This window comes from Heterocephalus glaber, unplaced genomic scaffold (genome assembly GCF_053883595.1).
Source record: "Heterocephalus glaber isolate CG9 unplaced genomic scaffold, H.glaber_assembly_v1.0 deba00001504, whole genome shotgun sequence".
Lineage (NCBI taxonomy): Eukaryota > Metazoa > Chordata > Mammalia > Rodentia > Bathyergidae > Heterocephalus > Heterocephalus glaber.
The window spans coordinates 5,021,415-5,043,188 of NW_028258324.1; the positions used below are offsets into that span (position 1 = coordinate 5,021,415).

A 21,774-nucleotide genomic window follows, 5' to 3' on the forward strand; every position below is an offset into this window, starting at 1 on the left:
AAAGAGCCACCCAGCCCTTTCCAGTCAGTCAAATTTTATCAGCCAAACTTACCTAGTGATCATCTACAAATGCATGTACCCAAGAATCACTGTAATCTGAATGGGAGATGCTATAAATCTATTTTTAACAAGTTCCTCCAAATGATTCCAGTATATCCAGTCAGGCAGTGGTCTGCAAATGAAGCTCCAGAACCACTACTTGAACTTCTCTTTCTCCTTTTCATTCTAAAGTACCTGTTCTCATGCCTCTCTCAGTAATATTTCTTGACAGTCGGTGCTTAAGATTACAGGAGCCTCCTAAGACAGCGCCTTAGCCAAAAGACATGATACTACTTGTGAATTTTCTGAACATTAAACTTACTATAGTGATCATGAAAAATGCAGCCCTGGGAAGTTATCTATAAGGCAAACCTAAGACCTTTCACATGTGCTTCTTAGGGCTTCCCCCTGGTTCCAGGAGAATTATAGAGAGCTCTGTTTAAATGACCTGACAGAACTTTTGACAAGAAGCACCCTCCCCCCAAGCAATGATACATTTCACAAAGTGCCATTCTTTACATTGAAACCGTAATTTGCAAAACTGCACCCCATAAGACAGTCTAACACCTATTCTGACTGAAATCAGTGATGATCTAGGCAAGTCCATTCTCCATATGAAGAGCAGTCAGAGACCTAATAAAATCAAGTTTCTTCAGTCCATAAATCAGGTATACTTACTTGTATTAAAATTTTTTCTGAAGTACATAATTACCAAAAAAAAAATGAAATCTGTAGGAATATCCAGCTCAGCCCTTCCATTTTGAAGTTGGCACTTGGGCTTAAAATATCCTGCTAAGAAATTATGATCTTATTCTATAAAATCAGCACTTCAAGTTCTGTCATTAACAGTCCACAAGATAATCCCTAATGTTGTTAGTGTTCTGTGTCCTATATTGCTTAGAAAAGTTTAAAACATTTCATTTCAAGGACATGTTTATTGTAACATGGTTAGCCTATGTACAGAGTTATAGAAATTAAAAGTGTTTATACAAGCTAGAAGCATATTGCTAGTAACCAGAAGATACCTGCTTTCAAAAGCTACATAGATTATCTTGAGAATAACTTCCAGAGAGGGTAAACCAGGCACTTATTCAGATTAGATATTAAATTTCTCTAGACTATCAATACTAAATCATTGTAGAAATTGAATAATTACTTACATTTTTAAAAAGCTAATGTGTAACTAAAAGGCTTTTATCAGAATATGGTATCAGTGGGCCGGGGATTTAGCTCAGTGGTTCTGTGGCCTCCCTTGAAAGTGCAAGGTGCCGAGTTCGATCCCTGGTACCAAAAAAGGGAATATGGTATCAGTACTTTCAGAACGGGTGTTATTTGGCTTGTGTCCTGACAATAGCAAACTGATAAACTTAATTTTCTCTTCTTTTTAGCTGCCTTCCTTCACCCACCTGCACATCTAAGTACTGTCAATGATATGCTAGGAGGGTCCAACCAGGGATATCCAAAGAAAGAAGATTAAGGTTCCAAACTGATTAGAATTCAAAACACAGGCTCTACCAAACCCAGGAGGAAAGTCTGGGAAGACTGTAAGGATGGACATCCTCAAGGCTGTCCCACACTTGCACCAATTGCATTTGTGTATAATTTTTGTATATATTTCCTTCTTCCCTTCATGGTAGCTTCGGGGATGCTTGTTTGAAAACAGGATAGCTTTCACACATTAGAGAAAATTCTCAGGGCTCCCAGAGAATACTTACTTGTCACAGGTTGCTGTTCTCCACTAGAGCCAAAGTATTTTGGTAACCTTGATTATGCATCCAAATAACTGTGATTACAAAACTACACTACTAGAATAGGAAGATGACTTGAAGAATGGAAGGACTTATCATGAAAATGTCAAAAGAAAGCCGTACATTTTTGCCAGTCCTGTTCCATTCCTGTTTTGTGCATGCGAGACACTCAGATGCTTCCACAATTAGAGACAATTGGTGCCAAAAAGAGGGTATTGTCGTGTATCTCTGACCAAACCACAAGGCCCCCTTGCTAACAAAAACCAAACCATGTTCCTGTCATTGGCATTCTAGGTAATTAACAGATTTTGGTGTGCCAGTATTTCCAAGAATGGAAGTAGAAAAATGTTTTGCTTTGAAAATTAATTGTTCTGTCAGCCCTCATTTGATTTCTTTTATGCTGCTAACACATCTTTACTTTGGTCTCACCTGTTTTTCTTTGCCATTTTCTTTTTTTTTTTTTTGAAGTTTTTCCACAGCTTTTACTATGTTTTTTGAAAGTCAAAAGCCTTTCTTTGGAATATATGCATTAAACTGGTCATGTTACAGATTAAGAAACTTAGACCAACCTAAGTAAGTCATTCTCCATGAAGAGACAACCCAGTCTCCCTTCAATTCACCCCTCCTTGAAAAGGCAAATGTGACTTGCATCATTTTGGACCTAATAGTTTGAGCTTCTTCTGCTCAGTCTTGAGTAGCACATATAGGCAAAATGGGTGGGAGTGATAATACAGGAAAGCAACAAGAGCAACAGATTATTGCCCCAGTGTTGTTGCACATGTGCTGTCAGAGCATTTCCACACAAAAGAAGAAACACTGCAAAGTAGTCTAGTGACTTCGGCCTGGTACTCCAGCAAGGAATAAGATTTGTAGCAAAGCCTCCAGAGGAAGGAATGACATATCCTCTTGTCAGACTCAGAAGTTTTGGTAATTGTAAAAAGAAAACCTGTGAAAGAAAAGAGAAAAAAAATTTAGAGAAAAAAGCCATAGAAGTTAAAAATAGTTAAGACAGACATGATTCTAAAAAGTGCTATTCTTGCTGATTTTAAAAGCTTCTCTCTTATACAGCTTAGATTGCAGCCATTCTTCTGGAGAGAAAAGAGACTGGGCAGTCTAAGAAAAAATTCTCTGCCCTGGGGTAAACACCTTTAGGATTCAGGCTTAGAGAACACATGACTAACCTTCCTGAGTACTGCTGAAATGATATTGGTAGAATGCCCATCATTATTAACCAAACCTGGAATGCCCTGAGCACCCACTGAGCCCCTGAGGACCCAAATGCTAGTCTGCTCATCCATGTAAATGGTGTATTCGTGTCTGTAGTCACAAGGACATGGTATTTCTTTCCCCACAGGTGATATCCGCAATGACTTATACCTGACCCTGGAGAAGGGGGATTTTGAGAGAGGGGGAAAGAGTGTACAAAAGAATATTGAAGTAACCATGTATGTGCTTTATGCAGATGGAGAAATCTTGAAGGTAAGGCTTGCCAGTCAGGCATTCAGAATGGAGACTAAGGTAGTAATTCTAGTGCTTCTGTGGAAAGCCTGTTCCTAAACTCAAACCACCCCATATGGATTCTTTTCTACCTTTTCTTTTTTTAAGGAAACCCTACAGTGTACTTTGATAATGACTTCCAGTGTTAGGCTTTGCAGAAAGTTCTCCTAATGTCTGACCCAAATCCCTCCTGCTCCAGTTGAGACCTATTCCCTCTAGCTCTTTCTGTCTTACATGTTACCTCTTCTGCCATTCCACCTAGCTTAGAACTGCCCACCTTTGGTGACTTATTAGGTCCCAGTTTGCCTTTTTGTTGCTTGAGCTAACACAGAATAGTCTATTTGCTCTTTGGTCAAGGGTAGGACTTAGACACTCAGCTGGTACCATTATGAGACAAGGAACAGCAGACTTAACCCTGAAACACTTTCCAACTGATATAGTAGAGGGATCATCTGTCACTCTTCATTGAAAATGGAGACCCATACTATTGTTTTTCTGTTGCCCTTGTGTGGGTTTTCCCCAGTCATGTTGTGGTTGCAGTACACATAAGGTAGAAGGCAAATAATTCTTTGATAAACCTTACTTCTGTGTATTGGCAGTAGCCACCCTGAAGTAAGCAGAAAAGAAGTGATCATCCCCATTTTACAGAGGAAAAAGGTAAAATTAGTTGAAGTCATCTCCCAAAAATAGAAAGAAATAGAGGAGAATATTGAAATAGTGATAGAAACAGTGATTTGTGTATCATTTAAAAAACCGAACTCAAGGACTTGGGCATGCCTATGGTTTACATGGAGATTGCCAAAAGCACTAGAGCTGTCAATCAGTTGTGCCATCCTTATTTGGCTGCTCCTGGTTGTATTGACCAATGCCTCCTATCCTCTAGGGTAGGGGCAAAGGCAGTTCTGAGACTGTGTCAATGGCAATATTTGGGAGCTGGGGTCTAGTTAAATCTGTTTATATCCAAGGAAAGTCAGCACAGGGTGACCTAAAGTTCCAGTCTAACACTGAGCCAAGGAAAATTAGCGGGGAAAAGGTTCTCCACTTTGTAATTGTATTCTTCCTGACCTGTAAAATGTTACATACAGTTGACTTCTCTTGTGAAATTTACTGTTTTTTCTCAGTGAAGGTAAAGAACCTGTCTTACTGATTCAGATGCACCACCCAGCCTTCTTCCAATTTGTCAACCAGTGTGTGGGGTTACCTCTGACCCAAGGAAAATAAGGAACATTGTTACTACTAATTGCTTATACCATCTGCACAATTTCTTACCAAAATACTGAATTTAAGTCAGGTGTATTCATATCTCATAGATTTATCCTGGTGTGAAAATAAGACCTTCACATAGGGGAAAGAAAGGGTCCTAGTGACACAAGAGACATCCAGATTCTCCCTTCATAAAGATAACACCTCAATTTGCTTGTTTCTTCTAGGATTGTATCAGCTTGGGTTCAGGAGAGCCAAATAGGAGTTCCTATCACTCGTTTGTTCTTTACCACAGTAATAGTCCTCGTTGGGGAGAAATTATCAAATTGCCTATCCCCATTGACAGATTCCGGGGCTCCCACCTGCGCTTCGAGTTCAGACATTGTTCCAGTAAGTGAGCTGCCCCTCCACACTCCCTCGAAGATATGGATATAACTCTCCTCTCTAGAATGGAATTTAAGAGGATTCTTATTATTAGGGCAAGAAAATGAGGCATGGATATAAATGGATACTCAGATACAGGATATCATCAGAAGCCATTCTTTGTACTGAAGTGATTGGAAACCATGGGATCTTGTTTTAGCCCTTCCTAGAATCTTAAATATCCAGTGTCATTCTCCTTTAGGTGTTTCCTTTGTACTTATTCAGCTGCTTCTTGAAGCGCTGATTCGTCAAGACTAGCAATTTAGTTTCTGTTTGCATCTAGATGGTCTGTATACCTTAGGGTATCATTCCTGTAGCCAGGCTGCTACCTAGTTAATGAAAGAAGTGAGGAACAAAGATGTGTAGGTGACTAGCACAAAAAGAATTTCTATTTAAAAGAAAGGAGGCAATAATGGCTAACACTTGGCTTTGATTGCAGCAAAAGACAAAGGAGAAAAGAAACTCTTTGGTTTTGCATTCTCACCCCTGATGCGTGATGACGGCACAACCCTCTCAGATGATATTCACGAGCTTTATGTGTACAAGGTACAGGATCTGGCTGCCTTTCATCCCTACTCCTCCTCCCTTATATCCAATCACACACATGGTTCTCAGGTAGTTTTTCATTGGGCGGGCTAGGATTCAGGGTGGTGCAGTAGTGGGTTGTGTTGCAGCTGTGTTGTTAGTCTTTTGCTTTCTAAGTGCAGTGACCTTCCTCCCATAACTAATATCAACAGGCCTTTTGTTTCCCACCTCCCACTTCATTGGATGGGTATCTAGTACCAACCTCTCTATGTCACAGTGGTTTTGGCCAGTGCATTCTGAGATCTGCTATTTGAAATCATGGTATTGTCAGCTGTCACAACATACACACTACCCTAGGTTGTTAGCACACCAGGTAGACACCATATGCCCCACCATGTTCTATTTAAAAGGCACATGATCTGTTCTGGGAAGTTTCTGAACAGAAAGCACTCTTCACTCTTCCAAGAGGACCTGAAGCCAAGGTCCAGCCTTAGGAAGATGAGAGAAAACATCAACTTAGAAATCCCCTGGGACCTGGCTTTTACATGTGACGTGGCTCAGGAAACAAACTCTCTTCTCCTTTTGTCTACAGTGTGATGAGAATAGCACATTCAATAACCATGCTCTGTACCTGGGCCTGCCTTGCGGCAAAGAAGATTACAATGGCTGCCCTAATATCCCCTCCAGCCTCATCTTCCAGCGCAGCACCAAAGAGTCCTTCTTCATTTCCACACAACTCTCTTCTACCAAACTCACCCAGAATGGTAGGTAATGATACCAGCAGGGTAGTACCCTTGATTGTCCTCAGTGGTTTGTTCCACATTGCGTGTGCATGTTGAGGGAGACTGAAGTCATTTCTTCCTGCTGTAATAGAGCCATATTTTCATTTGAAGTTGAAGGAATCACTCAGCAATAGCAACCTGTGAAGTTTCCCATGGTTCTAGTAGCTCTCCAGTATACAACCAGGGTGCACAGATTTATGTTTGCCCCTGATCTCAACACTAAAGAGTCCATTGTGAAGCATTCAACTTCTGTTCCCACTGTACTTGTCTGGGAGAGTCTGGGCTTTGGTTGACCTCTAAAGGCCAGGGATCTCCATCTTCTGGTCTTGCTTTTTAGTGGACCTCCTTGCTCTCCTGAAATGGAAGACCTTCCCAGATCGGATTATGGACATCCTAGGGCGGTTGCGGCATGTCAGTGGTGAAGAAATTGTTAAGGTATGTCTTTCACCCAGTTCTAACATACTGCCTGAGGAAGAATCTGAGCAGAAGATGTTAGCTCCACACAATTTCTTTTTTTTTTTAATTAATTTTATTGGTACGTTTTAGGTATACTGTATAATGACATTCATCATTGGAAATTTTCACCTTTACATGATCTTTCTTGGTTCTTATATTTTCCCCATTCCCCTCCCCTCCTTCATCCCCTCCATCCCTCCCTATTTACAAAGACTTTGTTTCCATTTTTCCATTTTCTCATATTAATCCCATTCCCTTCTTTCCTTTCCCCTGTCCCTCTCACTTCCCCTTCCCCTTTGCCCCTTTTCTTCCTATTTCACATTATCTGTTACACCTTTTAGTCCTTATTTACACTTTCACTTTCTCACACTAGAGAAACTATTCAGTATTTACATATGTGTGTCCTATTTATTTCATTTAAGAGTATCACCTCAATGTGCATCCATTTAGCTATAAGTGTCTCTAATTTCTCATTTTTATGGCTGAGTAGTACTCCATTTTATTTTTTTAAAAAACACCACATTTTCTTTATCCAGTCTCCAGTTGATGGGCATTTGGGCTCCTTCCAAGCTTTAGCTATTACAAATTGTGGTGCTATGAACATGGGTGCACATATATCACTGTGGTATGATTCTTTTAATTCTTTGGGGAAGATACCCAGCAGGGGAATAGCTGGGTCAAATGGGACTTCCAGTCGTAGTTCTTTGAGGTATCTCCTGCTAGTAAGCCTCTTAAGAGTATTTCTCCAAGTATATCATAGGTAAATAGGAATGTTTGGAGATTTTTCTTGTTTTTTTTAATTTTTGTTAACTGTTTTTAAGTATATATAAGGTTTATTGTCTTTTTAAAATTATATTGAAGTTATAAACTCTGTCTTCTGACTTTTCTTCCTAGAAAGCAAAATGATAATCAAAAGGTAATGGTAAAGCATCCTTTCAGAACCAACCCAATGTTTTGTGCTACCTGCATTCCTTCAGGTCTCCTCTCTCTTCTTTAGCCCTCTTTCTCATTTTTCTTACTTTATAACCTTTTTACCACAAACCCTGCCTTACGTTTTTCTAGCCTTGCTCTCATTATTGTAAGAATTCTGAATACTGCCCACTTACTCACAGCTGCTGGTTTTGTCCCATCTCTCACTTAGAATCCATGGTAGCAAAATCTTCCTTACCTCCTATTTCAGCTGCTTCCTCTAGAGGTGTTTCTGACATTTCCCATGTAAGGGCCCTAAGCAGAGTGACAGCAACATAGCCTGTCCCCAGATGACTTCATAGGGCTTCTTTGGACAGAATGTTTGCCTACCTGGTTTTAGCTCAAGAACACCCCAGGTATTTCCTAATGGTGAAAGCCCAGCAGTTGAGTCCTACACGATGAACTGACCCTACTGAGGAAAAATGGAGGTGCTTTCAGTCATCAGCAAGGGCAGTAGAACGGAGGCTACAGATTACATCTCAAGAATGCATCCTGTCCATAATGATCCCTGCCATCACAAATACAAAGCACTAAGCATAGATGCACTGCTATACTTTCATTATACAGCTTTACTGACTCAACAATATACAACACAGTGTCTCCAAATGAGGAACAGTTTTAAAGTCATGTACTTTTATGGAGCTATTACACAAATTCTGTTTTAATAAATTGATCAGATTGTCATAAATATTTCAATTTTTTTCACAGACAAGGTAATGCTAGTTTTGAAACTTAAATTCATACTCATATCTTCCTTTTAAACATAGTAAAAATGTCAACCAGTATACAGGTAAGGTATTAAGTCTGTATTGTTTTTTTTATGGTGAGTTGTCATATTCCTGACAAGAGAACATCTTAGCAGCATATCTGGCTTAAAACTTAAGTCAGCCTAAGGAGAATGTGCTGGCATTTTGACATTTGTTTTTACTTTTTAATAGAAAATTTCAAACATACCCAATAGTAGACAGTATAAAGAATCCTAGATGTATCCCTCATCTAGTTTCAACAAACATTAAACCGTGACCAGTGTTGACCCATCGATACCCTAATCTACAATTCATATTGTTTTAAAATAAATTGTAAATATTGTATCATTTAAATTGGGATTTGAATGACAGGATGTTAGATTTGATATTTAAAGACTACAAGCATCCATCAGTATTTATTATTCTCTTTGTTTTTGCCACTCAAAAAAGGGCACATGCTCAAAAAACAATAGCAACAAGAACACTGCCAGATACAGTATTTTACCCTTGCTGACAGTCCTGATCAGCTCCATTCTCCCTTCTCCTTGGACAATAGTTTCTATAGGTAAAGCCTTCCTTGCCATGGTGTCATCCCAGTGTATTCCATATCATGAGGCCACTGTAAACAACAAGAAACTACTGATCTCTGGGATCCCAGGAAAGTGAGCTTTTTCTCAAATGAATCTGGCATCAGAATTACTGAATCTTTTTTATTTCAAAATTGCTATTCTGCATGGGTGTCCTATTTTCTTACATAATTGCCTTACCCAACAAGGAGAGCCTCTGTAAGTCTCTAATAGGGTCCTTGGGCTATAGGCAGACACTCCAACTTTATCTAGTTAACCCTTAGCTAGGTGCAGGGTACAGTACTACACAATTTTTAAGTCATGCTTTAATATACCAGGAGATCTCTCACTTTGTTTATTGGGAGATAATTTCATTAGTGTATGGAAGTTTGATTATGCATGCAAGGTCCTGAGACCTGAACCCTTTGTTTTTTATATGATTTCAGTTTCTGCAGGATATCTTAGATACACTCTTTGTGATTTTGGATGATAATACAGAGAAATATGGCCTGTTGGTTTTTCAGTCTCTGGTAAGTCATTTTCTGATTTTTCGTTTTTATTAATTATCCCTGTCACATTTCAGAAAGTCTAAAGGATGCAGCTTATTAGAGTGAGTGAGCAGGAAGTACAGATGCATCCAATAGAAACTGAAGACTGAGGCGTGTCACCCAAGGAAACCTACTGTGCTTTCAGGCAGATACCTTTAAGATCAAGTTAGAATTCAGCTTGGTCAAGTCTATACCTTGACTTTATAGTTCTGGATCCACAACCTCATCACTAATGTAGGGTTGCCTGGCTCTTGAAATAGTGGCCTGTACCAGCAAGAGGCCTAGAGGCTAATAGAGGAAACCAGATGCCTGCTTTTCACTGACAAGGTGGGATGTAACCTCCAGGAAAGGGAGATGCTCCCACTGGTTGCAAAGGCTATGCAGTTCCAAGTGTCTCCAGATCTCGTCCCTCTGTGTAGCTGTTTCAGAACCAGGGTCTAAGAAGGTTGCTTTAGTGAGGATGGGCAGTTATTTGAATGTTTAATGCACTTTGCTTAATATATCCAGTCGCAAAGGAGGGCTGTATATTTAAGAAGACACCTCAGTCTACCTGATAGAAGGGAACAGAAACAGGAATTGAAATGCACACTAGCACAGTTTGCCCTTCTGGGTTTTCTTCTTCCTTCCTTACCTGGCCACTAGCCCTATTTCTGAAGGGCACAGCCTTCCACATCCTGATTTATCTCAGAGAACAATCTTTTTGTTTTCCTCACTTTACAGTTTTTTAGGAAATCTTAGTGTTTATGCCACATATCTAGATATTATTTTACCTGTCCTAAATCCATATTGTATCACTCAGCATTATTGTGAGGCTCAGAGTAACACAGGCACAAGCTAATGAACTCCAGGTGTGCATTGGAAGGCTTGAGGTGGGAAGAAGACAAATAACAAGACAGACACACAGTGAAAGTCTTACATTCACGGGAAACACTATGGGAAACACTTGAGAGTTTGCCACTCCTTAAAGAAGCAATAGTCTGTTTCCTGCTAGGGATAAGTCCACGGCCTCCAGCAAACCTTGGTGACCTACTCTCTCCATTTCCCCCAGGTTTTCATCATCAACCTTCTTCGAGATATAAAGTATTTTCACTTTCGACCTGTGATGGACACATATATCCAGAAGCATTTTGCTGGAGCCCTGGCATACAAGTAAGTTACATTTGGTATCAGTATTAGGACTTGCGTTTGAGCAGAAAGTCAGCTTTTAAAAAGTTTAACTGCAACCACCATTTCTTCAGCTGCCCTTTTTTTGAGGTTCTGTAAGCTATATGTTAAATTCTTTCCTGTATTTGAAATGTTTTCTGCTGTTATTTCTGTAAATGGGTTTTTTGTGATTAGTCCTATCTCTTGATTTTTCACTAATTCCAGTTGCTCTTAAATTAGTCTTCTTTTCATTGTCTAGTGTCTGTAGGATCCATTTTTTGTGTTCTCTCATTGTTTTTAAGGTATCTCTGAGTACATGGTCTTCAACATCAGGCCCATCTTCTAGTTCTGACACTTTGTCTTCACATTGGTCACTTCTGCTGCCTATACTTTCAACAGAACTTTTAATCTCTTGGATTTCTTTTTGATATTTTTTTCTTTTTGATATCTTTTTATGGAGTCTAATTCTCTGCTAAACTGGTCATTCATGTTTCATATCCTTTTGTTCAGGTCAGCTAGCTAATTTTGGTGTCTTCTGTAAATTTGCTGATTGTTTTATTTATTAAATTCATTATCTGTTATATCTTCTTTGAGCTCACCAAGTACCTTGTTGATCTATTTTTTAATCTCTTCTTTTATCATTTTAAATAATTCTTCTGTGTGGCTTCTGATTTCCTTCTCATCAGTGCCCCATGGATCAGCTTTAGGAGAGTTGAGTTTCTGGGGACATTTTGTTGCCTTGTCTTCTCATATTTCTGTTTGTTTATGTGTATGCTGAGGTTTACAGGTTGAGTATAGTGGAAAGACTTTGTTGTTAGTGTAAAGACCTTGTTAGTGTTTGCTTTTCAGTGATGCACTCTGGGCATAACTGTAGGTCTTTGCTTCTATCCCACGATCCAACCACCTTTATTAATTTAGGAAAGGAAGATGCAGTGTAATTATTACAGCACCCACTTCTCCAGGAATGAGCCACAGTATTATTAATGACACAAAGGCAGTCTAAGAGGTGGCACACAGAAAAAAGCAATTAATAGCAACACCTATGCCACACTGGCAATAGCAACAAAATCAGCAACAATAATAGTGTTAAAGACAAAACAGATATTAATATATTATAAGAAATAAGAATGTACCACCCTGAACTATAGAAAAGAAATTTATAATTACAGTAAAAACACAAGGCAAACCAAGTATTGACATATAGTAAATATCTACTAAATGCAATGAGTATACCTCTACTAACAATATAAAAGAATTCAATAGTAGTAGCATAGAGTTAACTATCTAAAGATTAATAAAGCTTATTGGTGGGCTGGGGATTTCGCTCACTGGTGCCGCTGCTTGCAGGCACAAGGTCCAGAGTTTGATCCCCAGTACCAAGAAAGGGGGGTGGGGGAGGAAGAAAGGAAAAAAGAGAGAAAGAAGGGAGAAAGCTTATTGCTTATACTAGTAAAGATAGAAAGGGTTTGGAATAGGAGACTGAAAAAAAGTAAAATTTGAAAAATTAAGCAGTAGAAAATGAGAAGGAGAGAAAAGTGAGATAAAGGCTCCTATTAAGAAGTAAATGGAAATTTATATTCAAGTAATAGAAAAGAAAAATGAAAAAACAGAGAGCAAAATAAAGAAAAAATAAGAAATAAAAGAAAAATTAAAAGAAAAAAGCTACAAGCCCCAGAAAAGCAATGAAGGAAAAAAATTTGAGTAAAGAAAATATTCCTCTGTATTTTTAAATGGATGATTCCTTTCCAATATCTAAAGTCTTAGAATCCAGCAAGTCATGGTTTTCTCTGCCTAACTTTGTGGTCTATGGGTTTATGAAGTGTCCTCTTTATTCCAGAAGCCCCTGTGTCCCTATACCTCAGGCTGTGGCAGTTGTCCAAGCCAAGGCATTTCCTTGTTCATGTTGGAAGATGCAGAAAGCAACTAGATCATTGGTATCTGTGCTGGATATAGTTTACCCTCTCCGCATTTGTCTCTTGTGGCTGTCTCTCACCCTGTCACTGTGGTAGTGTTAACACCAGAAATCCTGAAGTGAAGTTGTTCTGTAGTTCTGTGGCTCAGTTTTGACCTCTACCAGAATGACTCCTGATTACACCCTCTCAAATATGGCAGGCTCTGCACTGAATTTTTGTTCCGACTCTAGCCTGCTGTGAGAAAGGAGTCACTTTTGGAGTACAACTTCACACTGCTTTTGCAATTTACAGTATCTATGGGCTTTTCTTAGGGCTAGCACTGTCTAGTCCATTGTTTCCCCCTCGAGTTTTTAACCCTCTGGCCTTACCTTCTGTCCCAGAGAATTGGCCTCATTCATGATCAGGTCAGTGCCTCTGCAACTTTGTGCCAAGGGAAACAAAATTCAGAGCAGGTTCAGAGTTGGCCTGTGACTGTGGCCAGGGTGCAAATTTATGGATGCAGAATTGGCCAGAGGTGAACACAGCTTTGGCAAATTTCAGGGTCTCTAGCCCCAGGCTGTCTCCTCCATAGCTGAGGTTTCCTGTGGGTGTGGGTGGCTCATTCCCTTCCCACAGCCATATTTCTCTTTTTAGTTCTATAGCCCATTTCTAAAATTGCTTTTTAAATTAATTTGTTGATTTATTTTGGTGCTCAGCTTTTTTATTATTTTATATATTCTGGATGTCAATCTCTTGTTTGCATAACATTTGCAAATATTTTCTCCCATTCTGTAGGTTGTCTCTTAATCCTGTTGATTGCTTCCTTTGATGCACAGAGCTTTTAGTTTGGTATGCCCCTATTTGTCTATTTTTACATACCTTTGCTGCTTGTACTTTGGGGTACTATTTAAAACTTTGATTCCTACACCAGTGTCTTGAAGTGTTTCCCCTATGTTTTCTTATAGTAATTTCATAGTTTCAGGTTTAAGTTTTAAGTCTTTGATCCATTTTGAGTTGATTTTTGTGCATGATCAAAGAAAGGGATCTGGTGTAATTCTTCTGCATATGTATATTGAGTTTTACCAGCACCATTTGTGCCAGTCAACTCTACTGGATTAAAAGATGCCTTAAGAGGTTATTTAATCATGGGGCCCCTATACTTATCAGTGTATTAATCTGCTGATGTTCATAGGTGAATGTGCTATTAGGAGGTAGAGTCCATTCGGAGGTGGGTCACTGGAGATGTGCTTTTGGTATATTTCTCTCTGGCTTTCTTCTGTGCTCTGTTTCCTGATCACCATGTAGTAAGCACCTTTTTTCCACCATGCCCTTCCACTGTGATGTTTCTGCTTTGAAATCAGCTGACCATGAACTGAAACCTCTACAACTATGAGCCAAAATAAACCTCTCCTCCTTTAAATTGTGTAAATTTTGTTCCAGCAACAGGAAGGCTAACCAGTACACCATTTCCTCAAGAGACTGTCTTTTCTCCACTGTATATCCTTGGCACTTCTGTCAAAAATCAATTGACTTTCTGGGTACAGTGATATATGCCTGTAATCCCAGTTTATATGGAAAACTGAAGCAGGAGTATCACAAGTTCAAGGCCAACCTGGACAACTTAGCAAGACCCTGTTTCAAAAATGTAAAAGGTTGGAGATGTAGATCAGTAGTAGAAAATCCCTAGGTTTGATTCCTAGTACAGAAAAAAAAGTCAGTTGGCTATATGAGCATAGAGTAATATCTGGGGTCTCTGTTCTATTTCATTGGTCCATGTATCTGTTTTTATGCAAATACCATACTGTTTAAATAACTATAGTTTTGTAGTATGTCTTGATTCAGGTATTGTGATGCCTTTCCCCCCACTGCACCCCCCTCAAAATCACTTTAGCTATTCTGGATCTTGTGGTCCTGTATGAATTTTAGGATTTTTTTTCCTATTTCTGTGAAGAAAGTCTTTAGTATTTTGATGGAAATTACATTGAATTTATAGATTACCTTGAGTAGTATGGTCATCTTAACAATGTGGATTCTTCCAATCTGTAAACACAGGGCATCTTTCCATTTTTATGTTCTTTGTTTTCTTTAATCAGCATTCTATAGTTCTCATTGTGAGATTTTTCTCTTCCTTTGCTATCTATTCCTTAATATGTTTGTAGCCATTGTGAATGGGGTTGCTTTCCTAATTTCTTTTTCAGCAACTTCATTGTTTGTGCATAGAAATGCTAGTTTCTCATTGATTTTGTATCCTACATTTTACTGAATTTGTTAATCAGTTCTAACGAGTTTTTGATGGCATATTTAAATTTTCTATGTAGAGAATCATGTCATCCACAAACATGGATAATTTAACTTCATCCTCTCCATGTTGCTTGTTTCTTTCTCTTGCCTAACTGCTCTTGATAACTTCCAATACTATATTAAATAGTGGTGAAAGTGAAAATCCTGTTCAGTTCCCAATTTTAGAAGAAATGCTTTCAATTTTCCTCATTTGGTATGATATTGACCATGAGTTTTTCATATGTAGCTTTTACTATTTTCAGGTATGTTCCTTCTGTGACTTAATTTGTTGAGGGTTTTCTTTATCATGAAGGGATATTGAATCTTACCAAATGTTTTTTTCTGCAGCTATTGAAATGATCATATGATTTGGGTCCTTCCATCTGTTGATGTATCACATTTATTGATTTGCACTTAAACCATTTTTGCACTTCATGGATGAATCCCACCTGATCATGGTGGGATTATCTTTTTGATATGCTGTTTGATTTTGCTAATTTTTTTTGAGAATTTTTGCATTTGTGTTCATCAAAAATATAGGTCTATAATTTTTTTGTGTGCTGTGTTTTTGTCTGGTTTTGATATAAGGGTAATGCTAGTCTTCTAAAAAGAGTTTGGCAAACTTCCTTCCATGTCATTTTTTTAACAGTTTAAGAAAACTTGGGATTTGTTTTTCCATAAAAGTTTTATCAAATTTAGCTGTTAAGCCATCAAGTCCTAGACATTTTTAGACAGATTTTTTTTTTTTGGTACCAGGGATCAAACTGAGGACCTTTTGCTTGTGAGCCAGGCGGCAGAACCACTAAGCTAAATCCGCAGCCTCAGACAGATTTTTAATTACTGCTTCAGTTTCATTACTCAGTGTGTGTGTGTATGTGTGTGTATGTGTGTGTGTGTCCATCAATAAAATTTTATTGGAACATATTCACATTCAGGGGTTATTTACTGTCTCCTTTGGCTATGAAGGCCAAACTCATTAGCTGCACCAGAGATCATATGGCCTTCAAACGGCACTTTACAGGAAAAATCTGTCAATCTCTATTATTTATTTTTGGCCTAAAATTTAAGTCCAAATATGAGACATTCGGTATTATAAATTTTTATTTCAAAGCTTTGATATAGTGGCATACAAGAACAATATGAAAAGTAGCAATTACCAAACACATTCGTAGATCTGACCTGTTTGGATAATTAGGAAGGTTCTCTAGCTTGTACTGGCTTTGACCATGCAAGCTGAAGCTACAATACAATCTTAACCTATGAGGAAATGTGTGATGGTCCTTAAATTTTGTCAAAAATAGCCAAGCATAGTGGTCCATACCTTTTAATTCCCGTTACTGAGGAGGATCACAAGTTCAGGGACAGCCTAGACAAATTAGCGAGACCTTCTCTAAACAAAAAATAAAGGGCTGGGGATTTAACTTAGTGGTAGAGTTCCGGATTTGAGTCCCAACGGGGGAGGGGGGTTCCCAGTCAAAAATGTAACTCTTGGGCTGGGGATTTAGCTCAGTGGTGCTGTCGCTTGCCTTGCAAGCGCAAGGTCCCAAGTTTGCTCCCCAGTACCAAAAAAAAAAAAAAAAAAAAAAAAGAAATCTAGCTTTGTAATAACACAAGGCTAATATTTTTAGTATGCTATAATTTAAAATATTAGAAACACTGAAAATTTCATCCTTACTCATTCATCATTTATCAAGTGGCTTGAACTGGATTTACCTTCCTGTTGTATTACTTAAAGAGTGTCATTTCTTTGCTGTGGCAATTGTCCTACTCCTAAATTTGGATCAGGTACCAAAATTTTATCCTTTGCCCTTTTATTATCTTGAAATTAACTGAGTTCTTTTAATGTGAAGGCTTTTGCTAGCATCTCTTCCTCTGAGGTACAGTCATCTTTTATGTTGCAAACCCTTCTCATGCCAATAGGTTTGCCTTCACTAAGCTTCTCTGGCTGTACAATTGCCTCTTGAATGGCAGCAGTGCCAAAACCCCTAGTCAGCTCTATTTTTGGTAACACTGATCCAAACCCTGCTTGTTTTTTGCAGTTGGTTCTTACCCTGCTGTGCAATGCAAGGACATTGATATCTTGCAATATGGATGCTAACTTCACAGTATCATCTTCATCTAAGTTTGGTGTTTCAAACAGCTTCACATCAACCAATTTATGGTGCCTTTTGAAAGGATGAAACCAACTTTTACTTGAACCATAATGTTCATTTTCAGTTTCTTTGCCATTACCACTTTCTTCTAAAGCAGCAACGGCCTCCCAATGCTTCAGCCTGCCTGAAGCCAAAGTGTTAGGTTTTTGATGGCTTCAAAGTAGAAGTAAACGTTCCATCTCAATCATTAGTGGCTTTGTTTCTGGTGCAAAACTAAAAGATGTGAAATATCTTTTTTGTATTCATCAGTCTTTTTTGATATGGCTCATAATGTAGACTTAACCACTTATTAGTCCAATTGTTTGAATACAGGAAGACTAAAAATCGCATTTTTGGGTTTTTATAACAGCAAATATAAAAATGACAATTTTATCAAATTTAGCCCATAATTTTTCTGTGTATGGTATATCAGTGCATTCAATACACAATTCAATGTTACAATCTGGACAGTAGTAGTCTTTCTGAATTCCTTTTGTATTGTCTTTCTTTGAATACTCTGTCGTGTTGACCTTTTCTTTTGTCCTGTGGGTGGTATGATTTCAATAAAATGTCTACCCACTGAAGGTAAGAATGAAGACACCAATAATAAGACACTTTGGTGTTGGTTGGTGTTCCACTGTCCTGTATTTTTCAGTTATTTGGTCTACTAGACCAAATCTAAATTGTAAATGACAGGATAACTTGTTAAATGTTGGTCACCTCTGTCAATACCACTCATAGAATTACTATAATCATTGCAGGGTATTTAGCTCAGTGGTTCCACTGGCTGTCCCACAAGTGCAAGGACCCAAGTTCAATCCCCGGTATCAGAAAAAAAAAAAGAATTATTATAATCATTGACCATTATTAGAATCCTTAAAGTTGTTTCTTTAAAAATCTATCATTTCTGTATTATGAATTGCTGACAAGGAAATATGTCTTTTCATTGCATAAGTTCTCCTCTCTGATGGGCTGACATTTCTCCCTTTTTCAGTTTTTTCCTCTTGTATTTATTTATTTATTTATTTTTGGTATCAGGGATCGAACTCCTGTCCTTGCACTTGTGCAGCAGGCGGCAAAACCACTGAGCTAAATCCCTGGCCCCAGTTTTTTTCTTTTGCAGCTCTTTTGAGACTAGTGCTTGCTTCAGCAGCACATATACTAAAATTGGAATGATCTCTTGGCACTTCTTATTCAGACTCAGTGTCCCAAATGTGTCCATCTTGTATGGTAAAATAATATCAGAGTCCTGGAGAAGTATAAAAATTGTCTATAATAAGATAATGTCCCATGTTCAAAAGTGGTTTCATCAAGAGTCAAAACAATTCGTGTACCCATGTAACAATCTTTATAGATGTTATCAAGTACTGTGCCCTTTCCAATGTAAATTAAGACCACATATCCAGATTTGGATTCACAAAACATGTAAGATTTGATACCAAATGTAGCTCTTTTTAGAGGCATAAACTGAATCCATCCCAACTGACCCTTATATAGCATTAGACTTTCATGAGTTGTGATAATCTCTCTCAAGTGTAAGTGCAGTAGAAAGCTTTTTACTGAGATGTTCAACAATTGGCCATAACTTAAAGATTCGAGTAGCATTGAAAGTAGAATTATCTGCAAAATGAATACGTTTCAGTAAAGTAAAACATTTGTGACATCACTTTACTGAAAAAAGGTGTTTCAATGCAATCTTTGTTAGACCAGTACCACTCACATATTGACTTACATGTAATTCCTTGTAGACTATGGAAAGCAAAAAAAAAAAAAAAGAAGAAAATTCTGCATTACCTATTGGTTTTGAGTCCAAGTGTAAAAATTTCTCTAAAATTCCAGAAGGCTTTGATTGAACTGCATGGTAGTTTCTATTGTAATCAACTACATTATTTTAGAATTGCAGAAATATTCAAAGTAATGTAAACTATCTGGCTCTGTATCCTGTCTAAATGACAAATTTACACTAGGTGTGTTGGTGCACAGAAACTTAGGAAGAGTAGGCATTGGATTTTCCAGATTAACCTCAACAAATTCTCTGAATGGTGTGAAGCTTCATTCTCTGAATGAAATTCATCATCTGATAATTCTGAAAAATCATCTTCAGGTTCACTATCACTTCCTGATTCATTAATCAACAATTCTTCATCAGTATTGTCTTCTGATTCAAACATTTTAGGTGGTAATTTAATAATCTTCAAATTCTTGATCAAATAAATCTGACAAATGTTCTCCAAGAAAAACACCCTTCCATTTTATTCCTTTCCTGCATATTTTAAAGAATTATCTTCCAAGTTCCACATCTTTTCCTAGCATCTTCAAAAGTGTAATTCCCGATTTCCCTCATTTCACCCATCGTGGCAAGGCTCACTGCATTAACAATCCGTGCATCCTCCTGCTCCTCTGGAATCACAGGCATGTCGCTAACCACACCAACACCTCCTCTATCACTCTCCGCAGATCGTTCTGATTCTGCTTCTCCCCATTCAGGATTCTCACGCTCTCCCTCACGGAAAGCGCAATGGCGCGGATTGAGACAGATGGGAACCTCATTGTTTCTATGTTTAGATTTTTTACTTCTCGATTCAATTTAGATATATGTGTTCAGAAATGTATCCATTTCTTCAGGGTTTTCTAGATTTTTTAACATGTAAATATTCATAGTTTCTTACAATCTTTTGTATTTTTGTGGTATCAGTTGTAATATCTCCTTTTTCATCTCTAATTTTTTTGGATCTTCTGTTTTTCTTGGCTATTCTAGTTAAAAGTTTGGCAATTTTGTTTATCTTTAAAAAACAGTGCTTCGTTTTGTTAATCTTTTGTACTTTTTAAATTTTTATTTATTTCTCCTCTGAGCTTTATTATTTTTTCCTTCTACTAACTTTAGTTTGTTCTTGTTTTTTTAAGTCTTTGAGGCACCTTGTTAAGTTGTTTGAGATCTTTCTAGTTTGATGCATACAGTTACTCCTATCAACTTCTCTCTCAGTACTGCATCTTCTGTATCCCACAGAGTTTGGTATATCATGTTGCCATTTTCATTAATTTCTAAAAATGTGTTTAGTTTCCTTTTACTTTCTTCCATTTCCAATTGGTCTTTTATGAGTATGCTATTCAATTCCATGTGTTTGTGTGCTTCCTATTATTCTTTTATTGGTTTGTAATTTTAATTCTTAGTGGTCTCAGAACATATATGATGTGATTTCATTTTTTTAAAAGTTACTGACATTTGGGCCAGGGATTTATCTCAGTGCTGTCGCCTGCCTCATAAGTGCAAGGTCCCAAGTTTGATCCCTGGTACCAAAAAAAATTTTTTTAATAAAAAATAAAACAATATTATTGACGTTTGATTATAGCCTAACATTAGGATTCTCTGAAGAATGTTCCATGTGCTGATGAGAAGAATGTGTATTCTTTTGCTATTGAATGAAATGTTCTGTAAATATCTGTTAGATCCATTTGATCTGCAGTATAGTTCAACTCAGATGTTTCTTTGTTGATTTTCAGTTTGGGTCATCTGTCCACTGAAGAAAGTGAGATGCTAAAGTTCCCCACTGTTATAGTATTAAAATTTATTTCTCCCTATAGATTTAATATTTGCTTTATGTTATTTGGGTCATACTGTGTTATATGCATATATGTAAATAATTGTTATATATTCTTGTTTAACGCCTTTGTCAATGTATTATGATCTTCATTGTCCCTTTTACAGTTTTTTATTTGAAGCCTGTTTTATCTGATATGGGTATAGCTATTCCTGCTTGTTTTTTATTTCCATTTGCATGATACATCATTTTCTAACCCTTCTCTTTAGTCTATGTAGATCTTGCCTGTGAAGTGAATTTCTTACAGGCAACATATAGTTGATTTGTTTTTTTTAATCCATTCAGCAAGTTTGTCTTGATTAGTGAGTTTAATCTGTTTACATTGAAGATTATTGTTGATAAATATGAACTTCTTCCTGTCATTTTGTTTTATTTTGTACTAGGAATTAAACCCAGGGCCTTTGTACTGAGCTTTACCCCCAGTATCCCCCCATTTTAGAGATAAGATCTAAGTTGCCCAGGCTAAGCTGAAACTTGCAATCTTCCTTTCTCAGCTTCCCAGAGTGCTGGGATTACAGGCCATGCACCACATGCCCAGCTCATTTTTAAGTTGTATTCTCTTTGTATGTTTTTGTTTCTTCCCACCTGTTTTATTAATTTTTGTGACTTGGTAGTTTTTTGCCATGCTGAATTTTAATTCTCTTCCCTTTTTCTTTTGTGTATCTGTTCTTCCAGTGAGTATTGTATGTTCAAGGACAAGGTACGATCAAAATATATGGTAAATATTTAAACTTTTAAAATTTCATTACAGTAAAAGATACATTGCCATTAATCCTTCTCAAAATACTTTCCCTTGCTTTGAACACACTTATCTCATTGTTTTGCCACTTTCTGAAGCAGTTCTAGAAGTCTTCTTTCTCATGTGATATTACTTGTGCTGGTGTGACTGCCTCAGTCAATTCAAAATCAATTCAAAACGTTTGCCTTTCATGGTCATTTTCACTCTGGGGAAGGGCCAAAAGTCACATGGTGCCAGATGCAGTGAAGAAGGTGAATGAAAATACATCATAATATTTGTACAAGCCTACCTTTCTGTTGGATAGCATCAGCGTGAGTATTCACTGTTTTGTTTGTTTGTTGTTTTGGTTTTGGTTTTTTTGATACTGGGGATTGAACTCAGGACCTTGTGCTTTCGAAGCAGGCAGCAGCACTGCTGAACTAAATCCCAGCCCTTCACTGTATTTTTTAATCATATATTGTAAAAATTTTTATTTTAATGATGGTAA

General features: G+C 37.6%; 1 protein-coding gene across 9 annotated transcripts in view; it reads left to right on the forward strand.

Annotated features, from left to right (window-relative positions):
* The window catches only part of Dock3 (dedicator of cytokinesis 3), a 633,495-nt gene that overhangs the window by 494,180 nt on the left and 117,541 nt on the right, over positions 1-21,774 (forward strand). For all 9 annotated transcript variants that reach the window (XM_004834160.4, XM_087186904.1, XM_087186907.1 and 6 more), the window contains 7 exons: positions 3,142-3,266; positions 4,715-4,877; positions 5,350-5,456; positions 6,028-6,199; positions 6,555-6,652; positions 9,401-9,484; positions 10,551-10,651. In XM_004834160.4, coding sequence (XP_004834217.2) covers positions 3,142-3,266; positions 4,715-4,877; positions 5,350-5,456; positions 6,028-6,199; positions 6,555-6,652; positions 9,401-9,484; positions 10,551-10,651 — 850 coding nt within the window. The remainder of the gene's footprint in view (positions 1-3,141; positions 3,267-4,714; positions 4,878-5,349; positions 5,457-6,027; positions 6,200-6,554; positions 6,653-9,400; positions 9,485-10,550; positions 10,652-21,774) is intronic.